Source organism: Schistocerca gregaria, chromosome 2 (assembly GCF_023897955.1).
Source record: "Schistocerca gregaria isolate iqSchGreg1 chromosome 2, iqSchGreg1.2, whole genome shotgun sequence".
NCBI lineage: Eukaryota > Metazoa > Arthropoda > Insecta > Orthoptera > Acrididae > Schistocerca > Schistocerca gregaria.
Window position 1 is genome coordinate 697,457,888 of NC_064921.1, and position 24,356 is coordinate 697,482,243.

At 46.0% G+C, this 24,356-nt stretch overlaps 1 protein-coding gene across 1 annotated transcript in view; it reads left to right on the plus strand.

The window, feature by feature from the left end:
* Positions 1-24,356, plus strand: part of LOC126335939 (agrin-like) — a 366,195-nt gene that overhangs the window by 57,540 nt on the left and 284,299 nt on the right. Inside the window, exons 3-4 of the mRNA XM_049999415.1 lie at positions 3,878-4,093; positions 9,858-10,076. Of these exons, the coding sequence (XP_049855372.1) occupies positions 3,878-4,093; positions 9,858-10,076 (435 nt within the window). The remainder of the gene's footprint in view (positions 1-3,877; positions 4,094-9,857; positions 10,077-24,356) is intronic.

Here is a 24,356-nt window from a genome sequence, read left to right on the forward strand (position 1 = left end):
GACTGAGGAGTATCGTGACGTATAATCTGTGTGAGTGTAGGCATACGATAATTTTCTCATGTGCTGTACAGATATAAAAATAAATGGATTGTTTGCGTTAAATGAGTATATTGCAGTGTAAAGTTACTGTGGTTTATGTTGTGGCATGGCTAGAGAGGATGACTGTGTGTCCTATTGTGAGGGACATATAGATTCAACACATTGACAACTGCGAGGGTATGAGAGAGATTTATTACGTGGAAAATTATGTGCACTATAGATACTGAGTTTCGTTCCAGAAGCACAGCCATCAAGAGGATACATTACGTGAACATCGATCAGTGTCAGACTGTAGCAGCAATCATAATATTTGATTGTGGTTGCACTGGTAAATATGATCCTAGCTTCCAATATCCTTGTGAGTCTGATATGTATTTGATGATCTGTAAACAACTTTGTGGGTTTAACTGTCAATGCAGTTTAGCGATCTGTGCAAAATCATTTTACCGCTGAAAGCCTCATTTGCAGAAAGAAAGAAGAGGTGTATGGTGCTTCAATAGCGACGCCATCAGTAATTCGGTGGGTAAATTCGAAAAGATCCAATCATAAAGCTCGATTCATTCACATCCTTTGTCCTGGGATACAGGAGCCTTTACATAGCGGTGGGAACGTTTGTGTGTGTTGCAAGCAGGAAGGGTAACACGTGATGGACTGGGGTATCCCGTTAGGACGGCTGGGAAGAGTGCATTCGATGTCATTTGCGCTATTTTGGTAAACAGGTTCTGTTAGGGCAAGAATTCCCGTGCATACAAGCTGAGACATCACGAAAACTGTTACAAAAGCACTATGCGATTTACTAGAGTTTGACTGAGTTCTTGTTTGTTATATAGTCACGTGACATGAGTATAAGATTGAGAATGCTTTAGATGGCGACTCGCCACACGGACGTTTCACAGCGAGGTGTCAGTCATGCTGGGCTGTTAACCAGGGTTGAACGGGTGTGTCATCTCGCGCTAGGAGCAATGCGCCCTGTGCTACTCTCTCATCAACGGTAATGACAAGTGCTGTCTGGAGATGGATACGGGGACTGCGCCTTGGAGTATACAGTGGCTGTATACTCGAAAATAAAGGCAACTTTCACCTGCATTAGGCGGCAGCTAGCGGCTGCGCTCCTGACCGATCACGTCAACACTGGTGTCTAGGTGAACACATATTGCAATAGGAATTTCTCTGGTGTCAAGTACAAAAGGGATGTCACCACCTCATGCCTGAGGGCACCTGTGTGTATCTTGACAGCTGACGGCTGCATCACTTGGTGGGGGTTGTCGCTAACCTCCTGTGTGCTCTATGGGTCAGGGGGTAGTGGGTGATGCTTGTGCGTGTTTTTGTTGTATTATTTTGTGAGCAGGTCTGTAAGATGCGCTGTGCGTTAGTTGGACAGTTTAGAGTTGATTTCGTGTCTGCACATCTGTGTACTGTATTATTTAGGAGGAGTCTACAGGTCTGTACTGAAATTATTTCGGAAAATTAGGGGTTGTTTGCGTGTCTGCAGTCTGTGTAGTGTGATTCCAACCACATAAGGGCGAGTGTTTAGTGTCAGTGTGATAAATATGCTCCATCCCTAAATAAAATGTTCCAAAATAAATAGAATGCTCTCCTTCCTTACTCTCCCCAGCAGCCCAGTACAGCATGAGTCATTTTCACGCCATTCCCCCCCCCCCCCCCCCTACAGACCACCATCTAGGATTAGGTCATAGGAGGGATGACAGTACCCTCTGGTGGCAATAATGTGTAGTAGGTCAGTTGGAGTCTAGATCTTGTGGTGGAGACATTGCTCGCAAAATAAAAACTTATATCGATCATAGGTAGAGTCGTCTTCCCACCATTTCCTCCCACCATCTTGGATTACGTCATGCACTGTGCACATTAGTACACGTTAGTGCTCCTTAGTCCAACAACATGGGCTGGTTGGGAGACACGGCGTCGGTTGAGGATCGTGGGGGAAACTTTAACTATTGCCTTCCAAGTCCAGGTGGGCGTGGCATTCGTGAAAATTCATTCCAAGTCTACGGTAGTGTTCTCTGGTGGCGTCAATATGTACTAGGCCTCGTGGTGAACACAAGTTATGCCGCCATCTTGAATAACGGTAGTCGCATCATCAGATGACATCACGGACAATAGGGCCCTCTGGTGCTGGTACTGTGTACTAAGTCAGTTGGAGACTGGAGCTCTTTGTGAACACATTGTATACCGCCATCTTGGATAACGATACTTGCGTCATTACCTGACGTCACAGTAGCGCCCTCAGCTGGTGGCGCTGTGTACTAGGACCAGGGCTTGTGGTGAACGCACTGTTTGCCGCTATCTTGGATTACGTCACAGATAAGAGCACCCTCTCATGGTGGTGATGTATACTACGTCAGCTGGAGTCCGGATCTCGTGCTGAAGACACCAGATGGCTGTACTGCTTGAAATTGTTAAAGTGAAGCCCTTTTCCCACAAATTCTTAGGAGGAGGTGGCGGCCGGGTGACTGAGGTTAGTACAAGTGTCCTTTCTTTCGCGCCATTTTCTTAGATTAGTAGAGACACTCAAATTGATCTTTGTTTAACACCAAAATTCCAACTTGGTACCAGTTCATACAACAAAGTGGCGGTTAGGTGAGTTAGTTAGTTTAGTGGAGACAGCCCAAGAGAGCTATCTTCCCGTGATTTTCTCAGCTTAGTAGAGATAACCTTGCTGTGATGCATTATCCTGGTGGAATTTGAACTTCCTGCCATTTTTCAGGGGGAGGTGGTGGTCGGGTGACTGAGGTTAGTACAAGTGTCCTTTCTTTCACGCCATTTTCTTCAGTAGAGATAAGCGAATTGACCTTTCTTTACCGCCAAAATTCAAACTTGGCGCCAGTTCATAGGAAGAAGTGTCGGTCATATCACTTAGCCCAAGTGGCCCATCTTCCCACCATTTTCTTAGGTTAGTAGATATAATTGATACACTATCCTGTTGGTAATTTAAACTTCCCGCCGTTTTTCTGGGGATGGTGAGGAGGGGGGGGGGTTAGTGGAGGTAGCCCGATTGACATATCTTCCTGCCAAAATTCGCCATCTTGAGTGACGTCATAGCTGCCATTGGATGACCTCAAAAAATGGTTCAAATTTCTCTGACCACTGTGGGACTGAACATCCGAGGTCATCAGTCCCCTAGAACTTAGAACTACTTAAACCTAACTAACCTAAGGACATCACACACATCCATGCCCGAGGCAGGTTTCGAACCTGCGACCCTAGCAGTCGCGCGGTTCCGGACTGAAGTGCCTAGAAGCACTCGGTCACACTGGCAGGCGCATGACCTCATGCACTAAGTCTACACGCCGCAATCTTAGATGACGACATTGCCGCCATCTAGGATACATCTAGCAACAATGCAGAGTGTGCAAGATCTCTCGTTGTTCAAATACTCTCAGCCGGCAGTTGGCCGAGGCGAAGTCGATATATTCATGCAAGTGTCCAGTCTCTATGCCACTGGCACCAGCTCACATCTTTGTACCTGTGGTGGTTTTTTCATGGCTGTGTCTTGTTCGAACGATACAGTACTTACCATTATGATCAGTTGGATAGTTTACTGGGAACGATTCATCCACATCTGTAGAAAGTTGTCCATCACCTGTGAAGCCGATTTCCGCCCCCCCCCCCCCCCCCCCCCTCATTCCCTTCTTTTTACAGCATTTTGTTTTTGCAAGTAAGATCTCCGCAAATTTGGAATACGCATCAATGACCACTAAACTACCGTTTCAGTGTATCTAAGCGAATGTCGCGTGACGCTGTGAGGTGGAGTTTGCTACCTGTAAGCTGCTTTTATGAGATTCGGAAGGTGCTAGGAGTGCGCGTGTGTGTGTTGCAGACCCGTGCGCGAGCGTGCGCTGCCTGGAGTCAGAGTGGTGCCAGCTGGACGAGGAGCGCCGGCCCGTGTGTCGCTGCGGCGAGGCCTGCTCGCCGGACGTGTCGCCCGTCTGCGCCTCCGACGGCCGCACCTACGGCAACGAGTGCGAGCTGCGCCGGGAGGCGTGCCGCACGCGCCAGCCGCTGCGCGTCATCTACCGCGGCATGTGCAGCTCCGGTCAGTCGCCTCGGCCTAAACGTACCCGTGTGCGCCTCTATTCGTGACCCCCTTCTCTTCTTGTTTGGCATTTACACATTTCCATTTCAGTGTCTAAATTGAAATTACTGTACATATGAAACACATATTAATAGTCTATCGGTTACTGCTGCCGACGCTTAAGGGCTTTCTTTTAGTATTGATGCGGATGACACTTTTTCTTATTCAGAGATTGTTGACACTTTACGTATCACATAGATGACTAGTTTGGATCTTCTGATGGCTTTACTACGCTGTAAAAACCAGTATCATCTCCTAAATACATACACTGACGGAAAAAATTGGAACGCCAAACAATAATTAATGTAGAGTGATGAAATTTCTGGAACACATTTGTCAGTGTAACGTATTTAAGTGATTAACATTGCAAAATCAAAGGTTAATGTAAGCGCAAGATAAGGCATTGCAAATGTGGAATCCTGGTACATTAATAACCGGTGTAACTGCTAGAATGTGGAATGCAAGCATGCACACGTGCATGCATTGTGCTGTACAGGTGGCGAATGTCAGTTTGTGGGATGGAGTTCCAAGTCTGTTAAACTTGCTCGATCAATACGGGGACAGTTAATGCTGTTCGTGGACGACGCTGGAGCTATCAGCCAATTATGTCCCATATGTGCTCGATTGGAGACAGGTCTGGCGATCGAGAAGGCCAAGTCAACATGTAGAGCACGTTAGGTCACAATAGCAGTATGTGCGGGAGAATTATCCTATTAAGAAACACCCTGTAGAATGCTGCTCATGAATAGCAGTACAACAGTTCGAATTACCAAAGTGACGTGCAAATTTGCAGTGAGGGTACGACGGATAACGGCGAGAATGATCCCCCTGCAATACGAAATCGTACCCCAGACCGTAACTCCAGGGGTAGTAGCACACAAAGAGGTTGGTTGGAGGCCCTCAAATCGCCTCGTTCTAACCAACATACGGCCATCACTGGCACCGAGGCAGAACCAGCTTTCAGCAGAAAACACAACAGACCTCCGTCCTGCTCTGCAGTGAGCTTTCGTTTGACACCACTGAAGTCTCAAATGGCGGTGATTTGCGATCAGTGGACGCACGCTAAAGGGCGTCTTGCTCGGAGCTGTCTTTAAAGTAACAGAGTTTTACCAGTTCGTTGTCACTGGGGTGCTAAAAGTTCTGCAGGTGCAGTACGATATGCCATGCCATACCGCGAAAACGATGATCTTGCCTCTTGGTAGTTTCACGTGGCCGTTTGGAGCAGCGTCATCTTGAGGGCGTACATTCTCGTCACCACCGCTGCCAGAAATCATTGTACAGTGGCTACGGTCCTGCCAAGTCTTTCTCAAATATCTCAGAAGGAACATTATCCAGCTCCTATTACACGACCTCGTTGAAACTCGGTAAGGTGATGATAATACCCTGTTTGTGGCCTTAAAAGCAGTATTGACTAATATCAATTCACCGCGTGGAACCTCAAACGTAACTGACGCTCATGGTTGTCACCTCGTGTATTTTTGTATCCTCATAGTGGCGCTACTAGTTCCGCTCTTGTGCGACTGACGCGAAATTTAAATACACATCACATTTCAGATGCAGAAAGACGCCTGCCAACTTTCGTTTATGTCGCACAGTTAATTTTCCGTCAATTTAACTGTACATATGAAACGCAAATAAATAGTCAACCGGTTACTGACGTCAGTGGTCAACGTGTCTCTTTTCGTACTGATGTGGATGCTGTCACATTTTCCCTCATTCAGAGATCATTGTAACTTTTCCGCAAGATATAGATATCGTGCCGTTTTGCAATTACTTTAGATCTTCTGATGACTTTTCTGGACGGCCAGTAGCAGTATCATCTGCAAACGATCTAAGATTATAAACCAAATCGTTTATGTACTAGTAGATCAGGAACAATAGAGGGCGTATAACATTCCCTTGGGAAACGCCGGATATCACTTCTGTTTTACTCCACGATTTTCCGTCTATTACTACGTTCTCTGCTCTTACTGATACAATATCACGACGTGTTACTCCATAGGAACGAAATTTCATTATAAGGAACGAAATTTCATTATAAGGAACGAAATTTCATTATAAGGAACTTTGTCAAAAGCCTTCTGGAAATGCAGAAATATGGAATAAATTTGAGGACCTCTGTCAGTACCAGTCATTACTTTATGAGACTAAAGAGCTAGTTGTGTTGCAGGTGAACGATATGCCCTGAATCCGTGCTACATGTTAGCAAACCGTTTTGTTGAAGAAAATTTATAATGATAGAACAGAGAATATGTTCCAAACACTTGCTGTTAATCGACGTCAGTGATATGGGTCTTTAATTCATCGGATTACTCCTAGTTGTCTTCTTGAGTATTGATATGACCTGTGCAACATTCCAACCTTTTGGTACGACAAACGATCTCTTGTATATGATTGCAAAGGATGGGTCTGTTGTATCAGCAGTGTCTGAAAGGAAGCCTTTATTAGATGATTTAAGTTCATTCACTGCATCGAAGTTCCTCATGTTGGCAGCTATGTTTGACTCGAATTCTGGAACATTTACTTAATCTTCTTTGGCAAAGGAATTTCGGAAATTTATTGCTCTGCGCTAGGCCGTCTGGTACAGCAACCGTACGTAGAATAAATGCATTAAAAACAATTTTGGTTGGAACTTATTAACGACGCGTTTCGCCTTCGCGAACATCTTCAGATTATCTTAGAAATTTCCCGTTACAACGTATTAAAAATAATAAATCGGGTGTGTGCTAGACTGAAGCATCGGATTCGATGCATTCTTTAATCTAGCATATAGTCATTTTATTGTTTTTGATACTTTGTGAAAGGAAAATTGTAAGATAATCTGGAGACGTACTACGAAGGTGAAACGCGTTGTTAATAAAAGAATAATTTGCAACCAAGACTTCTACATTCAAACATCAAATTTTGGAAAATTATGTTTAATAACTGCTCTTAAGTAAGACTGCCATAGGTAACATAACCACTGGTATCGTGCAATGGCTTGCCCCTGGTGTAGCCAAGTTAACATACGACTATCTCTTTGGATTTTCTGGCAGATTATACACCTTTCATCTTCTTTTTTTTTTTTTTAACAGTACAGTTGAATTTTATTTACGAGTGTTGCCAAGAAAGTAATGCACTGTATCTTTTTCTTCAGAAATTCTTCATTGAACAGAATGATAATTACACACACGAAGGAATGGTGTTTTATCTACACATCCTATTTTTCCAGGTAGTCTCCATCCCGTTCTATGGCCCTCCGCCACGAAACAAGGGCGTGTATGGCCTGTCGGTACCAACCCTTGTCCTGGTGGTGGAGCCGGTGCTCCACTGTGTGAACGTCCTTTGCTGATTAACGGATGCACCGCTAACTGCCGAGTCGTGATGCGTCTGTCCTCGAGAATGACAACACCAGCTCGCTGCAACGTGTCAGGTGTGACAGCCATGGATGGTCTCCCAGACCGCTGCAAATCGTGGAGCTCCGCCGAACTCGCTTAAGATGACCTCACCCTCCTTGTCCAGCGACTATCTGTACTTCTGTCGACAGCAGATGCTCCACAGAGTTGACACAAGCACTCGTAAATATTCCCCACAGTTTCTTCCTCTTCAGTGAGAAATTCAATGTCGGCCCGTTGCTTGTAACGTACACCACCTACAGACGCCATTTTGAAACTGCCCTGCAGCTTGTCGGAAGTGACGTAACTTGGCTCGGTTACTCATAAGGGAACCTCCCCATCGCAACCCGCTCAGATTTAGTTATAAGTTGGCACAGTGGATAGGCCTTGAAAAACTGAACACAGGTCAATTGGGAAAACAGGAAGAAGTTGCGTGGAACTATGAAAAAACTAAGCAAAATATACAACTGAGTAGTCCATGTGCAAGATAGGCCACATCAAGGAGAGTGTGAACTCAGGAACGCAGTGGTCCCGTGGTGAGCGTGAGCAGGTGTGAAACAAGAGGTCCTTGGTTCAAGTCTTCCGTCGTGCGAAATGTTTAATTTTTTTATTTTCAGACAATTATTATCTGTCCGTCCGATGCGAGGTAACTGCGCCGTAGTATGGGGACGCTACACCTAAACAAACATCGAAACACACGACGTCAGTCGACTACAGACAGAGTATTCCTGCTAACGAGGCTGCCTGGCTGGCAATTGACTGTTGGCTACTTTGAACGAGAGTGCATTAAATACGTGAGATGTATTCCGTGGGCTATATGAATCCAGCAAATATAGCTCGTGACTTCAATAACAAGGCACGTCCTTTCGTCAACTAATCGCACGGTTTTGCGGTGCGGTCCCAAAACACAGACATTAAACTTATTACAGTGAACAGAGACGTCAATGAACGAACGTACAGATCATAACTTTGCGGAAATAAAGAAAGTAAACTTTTCACTCGAGGGAAGACCTTTTTTTTTTTAGGAGTTGTCAAGAAGGTATCATTTCAATTTGTTTTTGAATCTATTACTGCTGTCTGTCTGTCAGACATTTTATTTCATCTGGTAATTTATCAAAAAGTTTTATAGCAGTATATTTTACCCCTTTCTGTGCCAAAGATAGGTTAAGTAAAGGATAGTGTAGGTGTTTCTTTTTTTCTGGTATTGTAATCACGAATGTCGCTGTTGATTTTAAACTAGTTCATGTTGTCGAGAAAAAATTTCATTACTGAGTAAATGTACTGCGATGCAGTTGTAAGAATTCCTAACCTTTTAAACAGATACCTACAAGATGTGCGACTATGAACCCCACACATTATTCTAACTACTTTCTTTTGAGCAGTGAATACCTTTTGCCAAGTGTTGAGTTGCCCCAGAATATTATTCCGTATGACATCAGAGAGTGCAAGTATGCAAAGTATGTTAGTTTACTAATTTGTAAATCCCCGTCACCCTACGGAACATAACATCACAGGGCTTCTGGCATAAACTTCCAGCCGTTGGGATAGAGTTATTAAGGAACCTGTTGAAATTAAATTAGCAAGTAACCTTATTAATAGACATCGTAGTTTTTGTTTAAGTTCTGTGTGGAATACTGCTCGCTCCCTAGTCTCAGAGAGACAGAGTTAATGCTACCTAACGCTTCATTATTAATTTCACTATCGATAACTCCTGACGTCGGTTTATCTTTGGTTTGTGATGGCGCTAGTGATTACAGTGTGTGTGTTGTCTAGCCGGGGTTTCACTGTAAACTGAGATTTTAAATTCTCTTGCATGGCACTTGCTTGGTGCAGTTTTGCTCTGGAAACGGCATGTTGTGCTTCTGTCGATATATGAACCAAGGAGCTCTCGTTCCGCAGCTGCTCACGCTAACCACGGGACCACGGCGGTGCTGAGCTCACATTATCCTTGATGTTGCCTATCTTCCACATGCACTACTCAGTTTGTATATTTTGCTTATTTTTTCATAGTTCCACACAACGTCTTCCCGTTTTCTCGATTGATCTGTGTTCAGTTTTTCAAGGCCTATCCAGTGTGCCAACTTATAACTAAATCTGAGGGGGGTGCGATGGAGAGGTTCCCTTGTCGGGAGACTTGAAATAATACGTGCGTAACGTTTCGCATTCGTAGCATTGTTTTTGGGTGAGAAAAAAAATGCGATGCATTACTTTCTGGGCGACCCGGTGCAACCAAAAGTTTGGTTATGTGTTGTCCTTATGAAAGAGGGAGGAAGAGTGTCGGCTGTAACCTGATCTCGTTCAGGGGTCGTATTCCTGGAGCTGCCGCCTGATTGTTGACGTGTCGGCCGCAGGGAGCAACCCGTGCGCGGCGCTGCAGTGCTCGGGCCCCGGGCAGCGGTGCGCCATCAGCAAGCTGGGGCTGGCGCGCTGCGAGTGCCCGCCGCCCTGCCAGCCTGTGCTGCGGCCCGTCTGCGGCAGCGACGCGCTCACCTACCCCAGCGCCTGCGAGCTGGCGCGCGCCGCCTGCCTCGCCCGCCAGCACGTCGCCGTCGCCCACCACGGGCCCTGCGGTCAGTACCTCTCGCTCCGGCACCCACCACTACCACTAGCACTATAGTTCAATTCTTTTATCTTGGCGGTTCGCGCATGCCCGCCCACACGCGGTAGACTGCTGCGTTGCCAGTTGCACACGACGCACGCTCCAAGAGAAGCAGCGCCATAGTATGGTATAGTTCGAAACTTACGTTTAGGGGGCAGCGCGCAGTTCATGAAGTAAGGCCACCACGGCAACATTATTCCTTTCGCTGCTACAAAGACGTGCTTCACGCATTCCGCGCTGTGCGCCCTGCACTGCTCGCCTGTGCAGACACATGGTGTTCCGACTGCTTTGACACACTTATGCCATTTCACAAAAACTATTTGGCCCAAAAAATTTGATTTTTACACATCTTCTTGACTGATACCTTCCCCCCATAAATGACTTAATTTTGTTTCGTTGTTCAACGCAGTTATTGTGCAGTATTAAGATGTGTAAAAATCAAATTTTTGGGCCAAATAGCTTTTGTTAAATCGAATGATAAGTGTGTCAAAGCAGTCGAAACACCATGTGTCTGCACAGGCGAGCATTGCAATTTATGACAAAATCGCGCACAGCGCGAAATGCAGGGAGCACGTCTCTGTAGCAGCGAAAGGGTTAATGACGAGACAAAGCACTAGAAACTTCAAAAAATTACATTCAAACGAATAAAATTCATGAAGTACGACACCTCGACATTGTTTTTAAATAAAGAAAATATTAAGCATCACACAGGCCTTGAACTCATAACCTTTCGCTCAGCAGCCCAACACCTTAACTATGACGCTAACGAAGCTTGGCAGTCGATGAAAGTCCTTCACTGTTGGTATGACTATGAATTACTCGCCCTTCGTCGAAGTACAATAACAAATAAACAATTACCCATGTTTTTATTGCGAAAAAGCGGTTCCTGAGATCGATGCAAACACCTTTCCTTGCTGTCGCCTGAATTAGGAGGCTTAGTGCTGGTTTGATTCAATTAATTAATAGAATATGAAGCAATTGGTATAAAGAATGCTTTTTCCAATCTTTCTATAGAATTTGAAGCAATTGGTATAAAGAATGCTTTTTCCAATCTTTCTATAAAAGAGTCTGGTATCAAGACATTGCTTCTGTTCAGTTACTTTATTTATGACTGAACGTTTCTAAAACTGAAGACACTCGTCCGTGCTCTGCACTGCAGTCGAGCTCTGGCAACGTCGTTCTCTGTTCATTGGCTGACTGTGTTTTGTGTCGTCAGATGCGCAGAACGAACCTAAACTCGGCCTGCGTCATAAATGACGCGCACTATAGTAGTATGCGGCGGGGCAAATAAAAGTGGCCTGTAGAAAAGAGTTCCAAGCTACAAACGCAGCACAAGAGAGGAAATACACCCAATAATCCCACTGTAGGAGATGCTGAACGTGACACCATTCATCTCTTGCCACTTCTGGGCCCTGGTCAGCAACTTGCTGAAGGCGGATCGAAGATAGACTGGTGGATTGCTGCAGTCTCATCCGAAGTGTACTGCTGCTTGCGGGCTTTCAACAAATAATATGACTGAAATGAGGTGACATGGCCCTCAACTACATAACCTCCGACTCAACGTTGCAATATTAATAGTTTTGGCTGGTTTCGTTGTCTAAGGCCTAGGATACGTACTTGCCGCATTACAGATCATATACTGAGTTTACAGTATACGATAAGAATACACACATAAATCGAATGGTCGAAAGTTTCTATCACTCGGCAATTTCGAATTATGAAAGTAACATATAACTTTATAAATGAAAGATTGCAATTAAATAAAAGCTGGAGCTACTATCTTAACGACTTTAAATGATGAGTACGATACTAGAAGTACTTTTGATAGTGCGGTATATGTCTCCAATACACTTACTGGTGTCGATGGTCCAGCAATTAAATAAAGTATAAGCTGTATAACAGGGAAACAATAGATTCAAAAATGGTTCAACTGACTCTGAGCACTATGGGGCTTAACATCTGTGGTCATCAGTCCCCTAGAACTTAGAACTACTTAAACCTAACTAACCTAAGGACATCACACACATCCATGTCCGAGACAGGATTCGAACCTGCGACCGTAGCGGTCACGCGGTTCCAGACTGAAGCGCCTATAGCCGCACGGCCACACCGGACGGCTACAATAGATTCCTACTGCAATTAATTAGTTAAGAACAACAACATAGTCCGCGAGACAGTCACTCCTAAAGGCACACTACGTCTTCACTGTAGAAACCTCGGAAATCTCACAAGTCCGCACTCCGAAGTATTTCTATCTCTCGCGACCACGCACAAACCGCTCCACACTCCAATTCTCTGCCGCGACCGTGCGTCCCCAGCGCCGTACCGTCCCGGCGCTTCCCGTGTCCTGTGCCCAACCGTCCAGAAATGCCGCCCTGTCAGAACTACCTAGTATCCTCTCCGGAAACTCGCTTCCATCCAGTCTCCCTATTTACGTGCGCTGTGATTGGCTAGAGAGCTCGCGCCATGTCTTCGCGCCAACGCACACTCACAAACATAATGAAACATTTTCGAAATACTGGATTTACATTTAAATACTTGAAATTAAATAAATATTGCTACGGCTGGACCATAAACATGCTCTAACACACATTATTAAAATGGTTCAAATGGCTTTGACCACTATGGTACTTAACATCTGTGGTCATCAGTCCCCCTAGAACTTAGAACTACTTAAACCTAACTAACCTAAGGACATAACACATATCAATGCCCGAGGCAGGATTCGAACCTGCGACTGAAGCGCCTAGAACTGCACGGCCACACCGGCCGGCCACATTATTAAATACATAACAAATTAAGTAAACATATATCAAAAGAAAAGAAGCAAAAGGTAGACCAGGAGCCTAATGTCTCTGTGCTTTCTAACACACAGTAAATATTTAACCAAATTCTTCATGAATGGTATATATCGGATATAAACAAAGATATAGACGAATAAATACATTTATAAGCATGCTACTACCGTATTTTCGTGTCACTGTGGAGTACTTATGGCCTGACGCGATCGATAGTAATCGGCCACTTTGACCTCCAATAACTCGTGCACTATTCAAGTTTATATGCTTGTTATTTATACCAATTTAGGTTTACACTGATAGCTTTCTAAAGACTCGTCGATCGACGCAATGGGATGAAGTGTTCAGATTTTAGGAATTCGTTGCTGGGTGTTTCTTGCACAATTTACCGTCAGATACGAAACTTTAAACTAATAAAGATATTGAAAATCTGATTACACCTTCAGAATTGTCGTGCAAATAATGGTAATGTACATGTTTCTTTTTGAGGTATCATGATTCATCTGGCAACTATTAATTCAAACTGTGAAATGTCTGCAATTAAGGTCCACAAACTCCGCCATCTTTGGCCCTCCCGGCGCACAACGTCACCAAGGATTCCCAGACAAGTGCTCGATGGACCACGCGGTCCGGCCGTTGTGCGGCATCACGCGGTTGCTAACGAGCTGCGCCTTTCCGAGCGGCCCGAGCGGTGGCCGCCAACTCTGAACTTAGAATATTTCCAGGGCACCGCAACTCGACCGATACCTCACATGCTCTTGAAGACTACTAGGGCTGTTGCGATACAACTTAGACGTAGGGCCTGCCACACGATGTAATAGCACACTGACAGATCATGCGACTTGGGTGGCCAGCTAGGGCCGCGACCACACTGTGGTTCCAGGTGGAGTATTCATCCGCATGATCGACGAGATATGCCGGGCTCTTACGGCAGGCGTCGGGATGATTTGGTAGCACTCTGAAACCTCTTCTGGTGAATTTCAGCCACATTTTCTGGTGTGCGGACACGTTTCGGCATGTTTTAGACTTGGCCAAAACAGATTCTGTCTGACACCATTTTCAGGCTAAGCATTGTATGGCATTCTTTGTTGCGACTTTGACACCATTTAACCTCAGCAAACAACTGACCGCACCGTGATTAAAATTCTGCTGGGTATTATGCCGCGTCATTGCTTTAAAACTAACAACAATAATAAACTAAAACCGACGTTTCGGTCGAATTGCAACGGCCTTCCTCAGAGCACGACTGGTTTTGCATGGGGATAGGTGCTTCTATTTATATAGACTATCGATGTCTGACGTCACTGTTGTAAAACTTTTAATTGGCCCTCTAATATGATTGGCTAGTCATGACGCAAGGGAAGAGGGAAACGTCGGTTTTAGTTTATTATTGTTGTTAGTTTTTGAGCAATGACGGGGCATAATACCCAGAAGAATTTTAATCACTATGACAACGGCCGCGGAAGCCTACGTTCTTATGTATATAACTGACGACGCCGTTTCCGTGACTATATTACGACGTAACTTTCCACAACGAACACCCGTCGCTCCACTAAGAGTACCATTGTCCCCTTTGCAGTGCTCGACTCACACCGACATAGCCCGAACTCGCTCTGAACCGATGTGGACCACGCGGCGGGCGTACACATATTGTGCGCGTCACGGATGGTGGTGGTGGTTAGTGTTAAACGTCCCGTCGACAACGAGGTCATTAGAGACAGAGCGCAAGCTCGGGGTAGGGAAGGATTGGGAAGGAAATCAGCCGTGCCCTTTCAAGGGAACCATCCCGGCATTTGCCTGAAACGATTTAGGGAAATCACGGAAAACATAAATCAGGATGGCCGGAGACGGGATTGAACCGTCGTCCTCCCGAATGCGAGTCCAGTGTGCTAACCACGGCGCGCGTCACGGATTGTATGCATACATTCACTCCCAATTGTATCCACTCATCCGGGCCATTTTTATTTGCCCCGTCCTGTACTAGCACTGCTTTTATTCATCCGCGCATTTCTTTCACAAGGAAACTGGACATGTCACGTTAACCAGCTTCACTGCCTTTCTTATAACTTTGTTCGTTATGAGGATATGAACAGCACTACGTCTTTTTTAAACAGCACCCAGCATTTTTTATTCGTTAGTCATCTTCCTCATCTGAAGAACTATTCTAATGCATGTGACAGTGTGCCAGTTACACACACGTGAAGTTGTTAAAAACGTAACACTGCTGTTCTAGCGTAGAGTTTAGATATCCAGGATAAAGTAAAATGAGGTAACAAAAGTCATGGCATACCTCCTAATATCTTGTCGGACGTCCTTTTGCCCAGCGTAGCTCAACGCAACACGGACTCAAAACGTCATTGGAAGCCCCTGCAAAATTAATGAGTCATGCTGTCTTTGTAGCACTCCACAACTGTGATAGGGTTGCCTGTGCAGTATTTTTAGCACTGACTGATCTTTCTATTAGGTACCACAAATGTTAGATGGGGCTCATGTCGGAAATCTGGTTGGACAAATCATTAGCTCTAACTATCGAGGATGTTCTTCAAACCAATCGCGAACCATTGTGGCCCGGTGACATGGCGCATTCTTTGGGACCAAGACGAGCATGAATGGCTGCAAATGCTCTATAACCAGCCGAACAGCCAGAAGATCCAAGCCACTCCACGTAAAAATAGAACATACCATTATGAAGGCACCACCAGCTGACACAGTATCTTGTTCACACGTAGGGTCCATGGCTTCGAAGGGTCTGCACCACACTTGAACACTACTGTCAGCTATTACCTACTGCAATGGGGTCACGGTTTGCCAGTTCTCCAGCGTCCAGCAGATACGGTCACGAGCCCAGGAGAGGCCCTGCAGTCCCTGTCGTGCACAGCCACTTGCGTCGGTCGTCACCTCTCATAGCCCACTAACGCCGAATTTCGCCACCCTAACCTGACGGATAGTTCGTCCTACGTTCCACATTGATTTCCGCTGTTATTTTACGTACTGCTGCTTGTGTGTTAGCACTGACAACTCCACGCAAACTCCGTTATTCTCGACAATTAAGTGAAGGCTGTCGGCCACTGCGTTGTCCGTGGTAAGAGGTAACGCCTCAGATGTGGTAATGTTGTACACTGTTGACACTTTGTATCTCGGGATACTGAATTCCTTAACTATCCCCGAAATGGACTGTGCCATGGACCTAACGGCAACTACCATTCTGCGTTCAAAGTCTGTTAATTCCCGTTGTGCGGCCATAATTGCGTCAGAAACCTTTTCACAAGGATCGCCTGAGTACAAATGACTGCCCTTTTTTACCTTGTGTACGCGATGCTGCCGTCATTTGTATATTTGCTTATCGCTATCCCATGACTTCTGTCACTCCATTGTAAATTCGTCCACGTGCCGGATTTGACAGTAAACAAAGAGAAATACGAGGACAACACACATCGAACATTCAGTTAGTCGTCTTCAACTGAAGGTTTGAGAGATCACAGTGTACACCAACGAATAAAAGGCGCAAATTCTCTTTTCCACGGACAATATAAGTTACCAGATACGTAATTGCAATAATGTTTTCTTATTTACAATACGGGTATACGTTATGCAGTGCTGTAGTACTTACAAATGTAACGTTGCATAAAGCCATCCTCGATTAAAAAAACCACATCATCTTGCTTTTTTTTTATTGTGCTTGAAGGTAGGCGTAATGTTACTCAGACAGAAGAACTATACAGATAGCGATTTCCTGACGAGAACCCGCCCTGAAACTTACTGGCGGATTAAAACTATGTGCCGGACCGAGACTCGAACTCGGGACCTTTGCCTTTCGCGGGCAAGTGCTCTTCCATCTTTTATATATATATATTCACTATGCAAGAGTTCTTCAAGGTACCATTCCATTTAAACATATACAAATAACTGTTAGTTAAGCAAAAAAATAAATAAATACATTACAAAGAAAAAACATTAAATACAACAAAGTATATCATACTCTGTCTTTTTGCTTTCTTTAATTTTTTTTTTTTTTTTTTTTTTTTTTGGTCGATGCATGGGAACGTGGATAAGGGTGTTGCGTCATGTGATAAGTATGCATGGTACACCCCAGCTTTGAGGGGGGTCAAGGAAGACGCTGCGGAGATAACCGGCAAAAGTTTGTCGGTAAGATGGTTTTCGGGTGAGGGTGCTATGCGAGGTCACAACTTTGTACCAGAAGTCAAGGACTGTATGCGGACCATTTTGAAAGAGGTATTCTAAAGCCAGTCCTCGAAACCAGATGAGAGTATGGTGCTTAGCAAGAGGGTAGTGAAATGTCTGGGGCAACAACAGGAAATCCGGGGTTACCGTCGTTGGCGGGGCACGGAGGTAAAAGCCCACGATTCGTTGGATGAGGAGCTATACGTTTTGTTTCAGGGGGCACGTAAGACGGTGCTCGTCGGTGTCTTCGAGCTGACAGTCAGGGCAGAGTGGGGAGGTGGCCAGTCCTATGCGATAAAGTCGACTGTTAGTCGGTAACTTTCCATAAACTAAAACATACCAGAGTGCAGACACAGACGACGGTAAAAAGGGTGCATGCACACACCCCCAAACTGTGCGCCAGTTAATGTCAGGATGCCGTAGCACCATGGGGTCGCAAGGGTTGGACAGCATAAACAAACGATAATAATCTTTTGTACGGGGAGGACGGGCGACTGGAAGATCGGCCCGAACGTTGCTGAGTTCTATGAAACAATTGGCGACGTGGTACAATAATGGAGAAATAGGTGCCACATTGATCAGTGGATCGAGAGAAGCTGGTCGGAGGATATCTAAGAGACTACGAGTTAAGGACGGAACCGTCCCCTGCCAGTGCCGCAACAGAGTGTGGACAAAGAGTGCAGAAGATCGTGCCCGCACGTTGACGAGTCCGAGGCCACCTTTTGCAGGAGGCAATGTTAAAGTGCTGTAACGGACTTTGAAAAGTGCCCCTGCTGACACGAAATATCCAAAGGCTGATTGGATGCGGCGGCCAAGGAGTAACGGCATTGGGAGGATCTGGGCGACGTGTACCAGTTTAGGGGCTACATACATGTTGACATAGGACACACGTTGGAGTAGTACGGTGCACTTGACCGCGGACATGGTGCCGAATCGACTGCAAAAGCCGCCGGTATGCCAGGGCCACTGTGCGGTGTATGGAGCTCGTAAATTCGATACCCAAGTAACGAAGGGTGGTACTGACTGGGAGTGGGTTCGGCACCAGAGCCGGGAGGCCGCGCCCAATGTGCATCATAGTCGATTTACGGACATTAAGAATGCTACCAGAAAGACGTCCATACTGGTGGATCCATTGGATGGCGTCATTGAGTTCCGTGGAGGAGCAGGTGAGAAAGAGGAGATCGTCCGCATAAGCCCTACTGTGAGAAGTGTAGTAACGCAAAGTGAGGCCCTGCAGTCTAGAGGTAAGTCCAGTGATGAGGGGCTCAAGTGCAATGGCATATAGTAAAGTAGACATAGGGCATCCTTGACGTACAGAGCGGCGTATAGGAATCGGTCCTACTAGCCTCCCATTGTCTTGTACCATCGAGACGGCGGGAAGTAGTAACCGGCGAATGGCATCGACAAAAAGTAATGGGAACCCCATACGTGTCGCCACCATGAGGAGGAATGGGTGTCGAACGCGATCAAAGGCACTCGTGAAATCGACGGATACCAGTGATGCACGAAGGCGACAAACCGACGCCAGTGCAATGAGGTCACGGCATTCTCCTAGGGCTGTTTGTAAGGTGGCCCCACAACCACGTGCAGTCTGCTCAGGTGAAAGGACCGTAGGTAAGACGGTGCGCATGCGCGCTGCTAAGAGGCGTGCATAGATTTTATAGTCTGCATTCAGGAGTGTAAGGGGGCGATATGCAGAGACATGAGACCCTCCCTTCGGTTTAGGCACAGGTAGAAGAATGCCAGTGACGAATTCAGGTGGAATTGGGAAGGATGGAGTAAAGAGTTCCTGAATCATTTCCGTCCAGCGAGGAAGCATCAACGTGGTGAACGCCCGGTAAAACTCCACTGGGAGACCATCTGGTCCTGGTGATTTGTTCTTGGCCCCTCTATTGATCGCATCTACTACCTCTTCTGCGGTGATTGCAGACATCATGGACGTTGACTCCGCTACGGTAAGTGTCCGGTCAGGGGAAGGACGGAGATCATCAGGAATGGGCGTCGCCATCTGTTCATCATCATAAAATTGACGATAATGTTCAGCAAAGGCAGACACCACCGCCGCCTGTGTTGTGTGGTGAACACCATCGGAGGTCGTGATGTGGGAGACGAAGAGTCGACGTCGACGACTGTGGTCGGATGCGGCATGGATTGTGGATGGGGTTTCGTCGTGGAAGAGGTCTTGTCGTCGGGAACGCACCACGACACCATGCAGTCGTGCACGTTGAAGAGAGAGGAGACGAGCTTTGGTACGTTGTCGTTCCCTATGGGTGTCAGGTGATGGAGGGAGTGCATCGAGCTCACGGAGGACGGCGTAGTAAAAATTTGTGGTGTCTCGATGCCATGCTGCTGCTTCCTTGCCACATTGTATGAAGGCCTTTCTGATCGCAGGTTTGGCACATTTGAGCCACCAATGGAACGTGGATGTGTACTGCGGAAGGCGTCTTTCGCAAGACGCCCACGTAGTGGCAATACATTGTCGGCAGTGTGGATCATTAAGGAGGGAAGTATTAAGCTTCCAGTAACCTCTGCTGCGCCACACTGACTGAGGTGGCAGAGCCAGGGAGCAAATGACGGCGCAGTGGTCCGAGAATGCAAGGGGCCACCGTTCAGCTTGGGCGACGTCATTGCCAAGGTGGGCAGAGACATTTAACCGGTCCAGTCTGCTCGCAGAATGTGCTGTATAATGGGTGAAACCGGGGGTATTGCCATGAATTTTCTCCCAAACGTCCACTAGGTGAAAATCTTCGATTAAGGTGAGAAGCGCCGGGCATGGCGAATAACCAGGCATTTGGTCCTGCGGATGGAGGACACAGTTGAAATCGCCTCCCATGATAAGGCGATCATAGCGTCCAGAAAACAGGGGCGCCACGTCATGTCCGAAGAAAGTGGACCGCTGCCGACGGTTCGTGGAGCCAGACGGAGCGTAGATATTGATGACGCGTGTGTCGAAGATGGTAACAGTCATGCCTCTTCCACAGGGAAGGATTGTCGTGTCCTTGAGTGGGATTCCTTCGCGTATGTAGAAAGCCACTCCACGCCCTGATTGATCACATGTGGACGTGTATGAGTCGTAGCCGTAGACTGGTGGTAGTGTGGCAACGCGTACTTCCTGAAGAAGGGCGACGTCGACGTCAGAGGCCCGAAGCATGTCACATAGGAGTTGCAGCTTGGGTACAGTGCCGATCATGTTGATGTTCAGCGTGGCAAACCGATACGTTTGTTTCAGTGGTGGTGGACGCGCATCTACCATCACCAAGGCAAGTAAGGGGAGGGCACCGACAGGAAGTCCCGTCCCATCAGGTGCAGGGCCTCGCTTTTGATGTTAACAGGCAGCCTTGTCCGGCGGAGGCAACTCATCCGGAGGAGGGGGCGTATCTTCCTCAATCTCGTCGGCCCATGCTCCTATGCCATGGGTCCGTCCAATGTCCATGGGAATTGCGTCGTGGTGAGAGAGATCTGGAGTTGTCGGCGGGGAGACAGGCGTCTCAACCGGCGCACCGATCGTTACATTGTGCGTGGCGACCTCCATAGAGGTCCCGTCCTGCGAAATGATCATCGTGAAAGTTGTCCGCCGACCTCTGCATGGAAATGTCGGTTGGTTGGGTGTCGTCTTCGTCGTCGCGGGTGGCGACGCTTTGAGAGCCCGTGGGTGAACGGCGACGGCGTTTGCGCCTACGTGGCGAGCGTTGTTTGCGCACATGTTCCTCAGTGTCGGACGGCGGCAAGGAAGAGCGTCGACCTGGTTCGAATGCGTCGGTGGGTACAATGAAATTGTCAAACAGGTGTTGTGAAGAAGTACTGTTCTCCTCAGCGTCCGGTGCGGGAGCCTGTTCGGCGGCAAGGTTGTCAGGTGGGACGTCCACACCGTCCATAGGTGATTGGGACGGTGGGACGTGCCGATCGGAAGGAACGGGCGACGGACTGGACGAAACTGTAGACGTGGCAAGAGCCGCTGCGTAAGTGAGCGGTAGGGCGGTCATAGTGGGTGTGACGGACGCTTCCGACAACGGGAGCTGCGCGACACGTCGTTGAATGCATTCAGACCGTAGGTGACCTTCTTTCCCGCAACCGGAACAGGTTCGAGGTTGGCCGTCGTACATTATAATGGCACGGCAGCCTCCGATACGTAGATAGGAAGGCACGTGTTTCTGCAACTCGATGCGGAGCTGTCTAACACCGTTTAAAACGGGATAGGTCTGAAATTGTACCCATCGTTCGGCAACATGTTCCAGAACGTTGCCATAGGGACGGAGCGCCTCGATGACGACGTCTGCAGGTAGTTCGAACGGCAGTTCGAAGATCCTTATCGTCCGTGTGCCGAGACCTGCGTGATCGACGGTAACGGGTCCGACGTTGCCGTCGGAATGGCAGAAGCGCAGTCCACGTTTTGCCTCTTGAAGCACCTTGTCGCACGCCGCATCGTTGATCATTTTGACGTAGACGGTACTGCTAACTATCGACAAGTGGATACCAATTAGATCCGTTGGTGGTATCTTAACTTCATCGCGAATAAATCGTTCTAACTCCAGGGCCTTGGGTCGGGCAAAGTCGGAACAAAAGTTGAAACGTAATGTCTTCTTCCGATAGTTGTGCGCCATGGTGGTATAGAAGGGAAAACGGCACTTACAGCGGCCGAAGTAAACACAAACACACCGTGCGCGCCTCGCCCGCAGCGCTCTGGCGCGTGACCGCCTCGCAGCACTGCCGGCGGCAGACTGCCCTTCTGAGCTACCCAAGCACGTCTCACGCCCTGTCTTCACAGCTTTACTTCTGCCAGTATCTCGTCTCCTACCTCCCAAACTTTACAGAAGCTCTCCTGCGAACCTTGCAGAATTAGTACCCCTGATAGAAAGGATACTGCGCAGACATGGCTTAGACACAGCCCACCCGACTTACAGATCCTTTCTCGTCTTGTTTTCGCCCTTCAGGAAACAAGAAATATCAACCCAAACTTATATTAGGCATAGGTAAGTAGCATTCCGACCTTTGCTTCGTTGGTTTAGGCGTTCTCTAGCGCAAAGTCCATTTGTTTACTGTGAGTTCCAGCACTTGAACGAGATAATGATGCCTGAGTACGCTAAAAAACAAGAGTGAATGTCATTTTTGTGTTACATCTTTGACAACATCATGCGTATGTGGCTGGTAGGATGTGGTCTGTTTTTAATGTTATTTGGAATGGTCGAAATAAAAGTGCACCCTGTATACAGAACACTTACATACTTACACGGCTAGTTCCGCATGGCTGGGACAACTAGTTTACCATAACCTTATACTACAACCATCCTACATTTCTTTGAAATATTTTTGGGAAAGCACGGAAAAACCAAATCGAGGTGACCTCATAGAGACTGTACCTCCATATGCCCAAATTCATGTTCAGTCTGTTTGAAACAGCGCAATCTTATTCCGTTTAGCCGTAGTGTACAATATTGTTTTGCAAACAGGTTATCTAATAAAGTGAAAAGCTACTGCTACACGATTTTTTCATTTTTCATTACCATCGACTACATACACTGTACACTCCACACGCATATTTTGTAATGTAACCTTACACAGTATCAGCTGAAAATCATAACCGTAACGACGATGTATGACATCTATTTCTTGTACGGTAATTTCCCATTTTCTTGCCCAGAAAATTTAGTCAGCTTCCATCCATAAGGAGTGAGATTCTGATCTCAAGAAGACAGTGAGGCGTTAGTATTACCACTGCAGAACCTGGGGAGCAAAGTTTCCCAAAACAGAAAACAAATTTTATACTCCTAAGTGCTATGTGAAGTAACACAGCTAATTTATTATTGTTAAAATTATTATTATTTACTTGTTTTACATTTTTTCTAAACCCTTAGTATGTTATCTAAGTACTTCCCAACGTATAGAATGTATTGCTAAATAGCCTTTATAAATAACTTCGTTTTAGTAATCTCTTTAATCTCATTGGAAAATTTATTATACAATTTTGTTTTTTCGTAGAAAATGAAGTTTGAGTTTTATGCTGACGATTTTTCTGCATCTAAGTTCAGTCTACATCTTGTTCCATAGTCGTGGACAGAGCATTTTGTTCAGTAACTGTTAAGGTAATTTTTATGTTCGTAACTGATTTGTAAAAGTACTCACATAGTATGGTTAAAATACGCAGTATTTTGAATAGATCTTTGCAATAATGCCGTTCATTGCTTTCAGTTATTACTCTTATGGACCTTTTCAGTTTTTTGAAAACTGTGTTCATATCTTGGCAATTGGTCCCCAAAAAATAATTCCAGAGCTAAGTGGTGAGTGTACAAGTGGACAATATGTGAGTAAATGACACTGTCTTTTACACACTGCTCATAGGACTCTTAACAGCACAATACGCTGCTTACTACCATTATGTGGCAAAGCAAACTGAAGGCCTTGCCTGGTGGCAGCACCATCGTGATTACTCCTTAGTGAGTAAACTTTGACCAGCATATTTTATTATACAAAGCTTCTTGTACACTATCATTGTGGCAATATTTATTCACAGAGTGAAGGATCTGAAGCAGTGTTTCGTCTGCATGAAGCATTGGCGTCTTTACTTTGACGCTTCAATTTTTTCTTAGGAATCTAATTTTATGTCTTTTTTGAAACTATGTAAGCTCCTTCTCACACACTAATTCGTTTTTTTATGACAGCTTTTTAAACTGAATTCCATAGAGGGAACAATATTTCCACAGAGTTTTCTAGCTACCCTTGTTCTCTGAGGTACAAGTTGCGAAGTTTCCACGAAGTTCGTATTTCGTTATGCAACGGTAGCTGAACTGCTCTTCCACGCAGCATCCACACGAGAAAACCAGTTGCGTCTTTACATGTGGAAGTTTAGGTACTTGGGCTAAACACGGCTCTGTTTAAAAAGTACCTCGGCATAGTCATAGGATCCAGCCACACACATCTGCTTTCATGCCCAGCAGCTAATTCGCTGCAAAAAAACAATAACCTGTAGCTGCGATCCTGCAGTCAAACAGTCTATGCATTGGCTAGAATTGCGAGATAATAAAATACATAAAAATACATAATGAAAGTTGAATGGATAAATTAATAGCAAGGGTTCAATTCCAGCGTCTGTAATTGATGTAGAACGACATGATTAATGTTTATTCTATAAAAGACACCTCAGATAAGCGGTAAGTGGTCCTACAATATTGAGTTAAAATACAGACAAAAATACTCTTATCAAATGCAGTAAAGGTACGTTGAGAGCGTTATGAGAATGGTAACAGAATCCCCAAGCTAAACAGACATCGAACAGA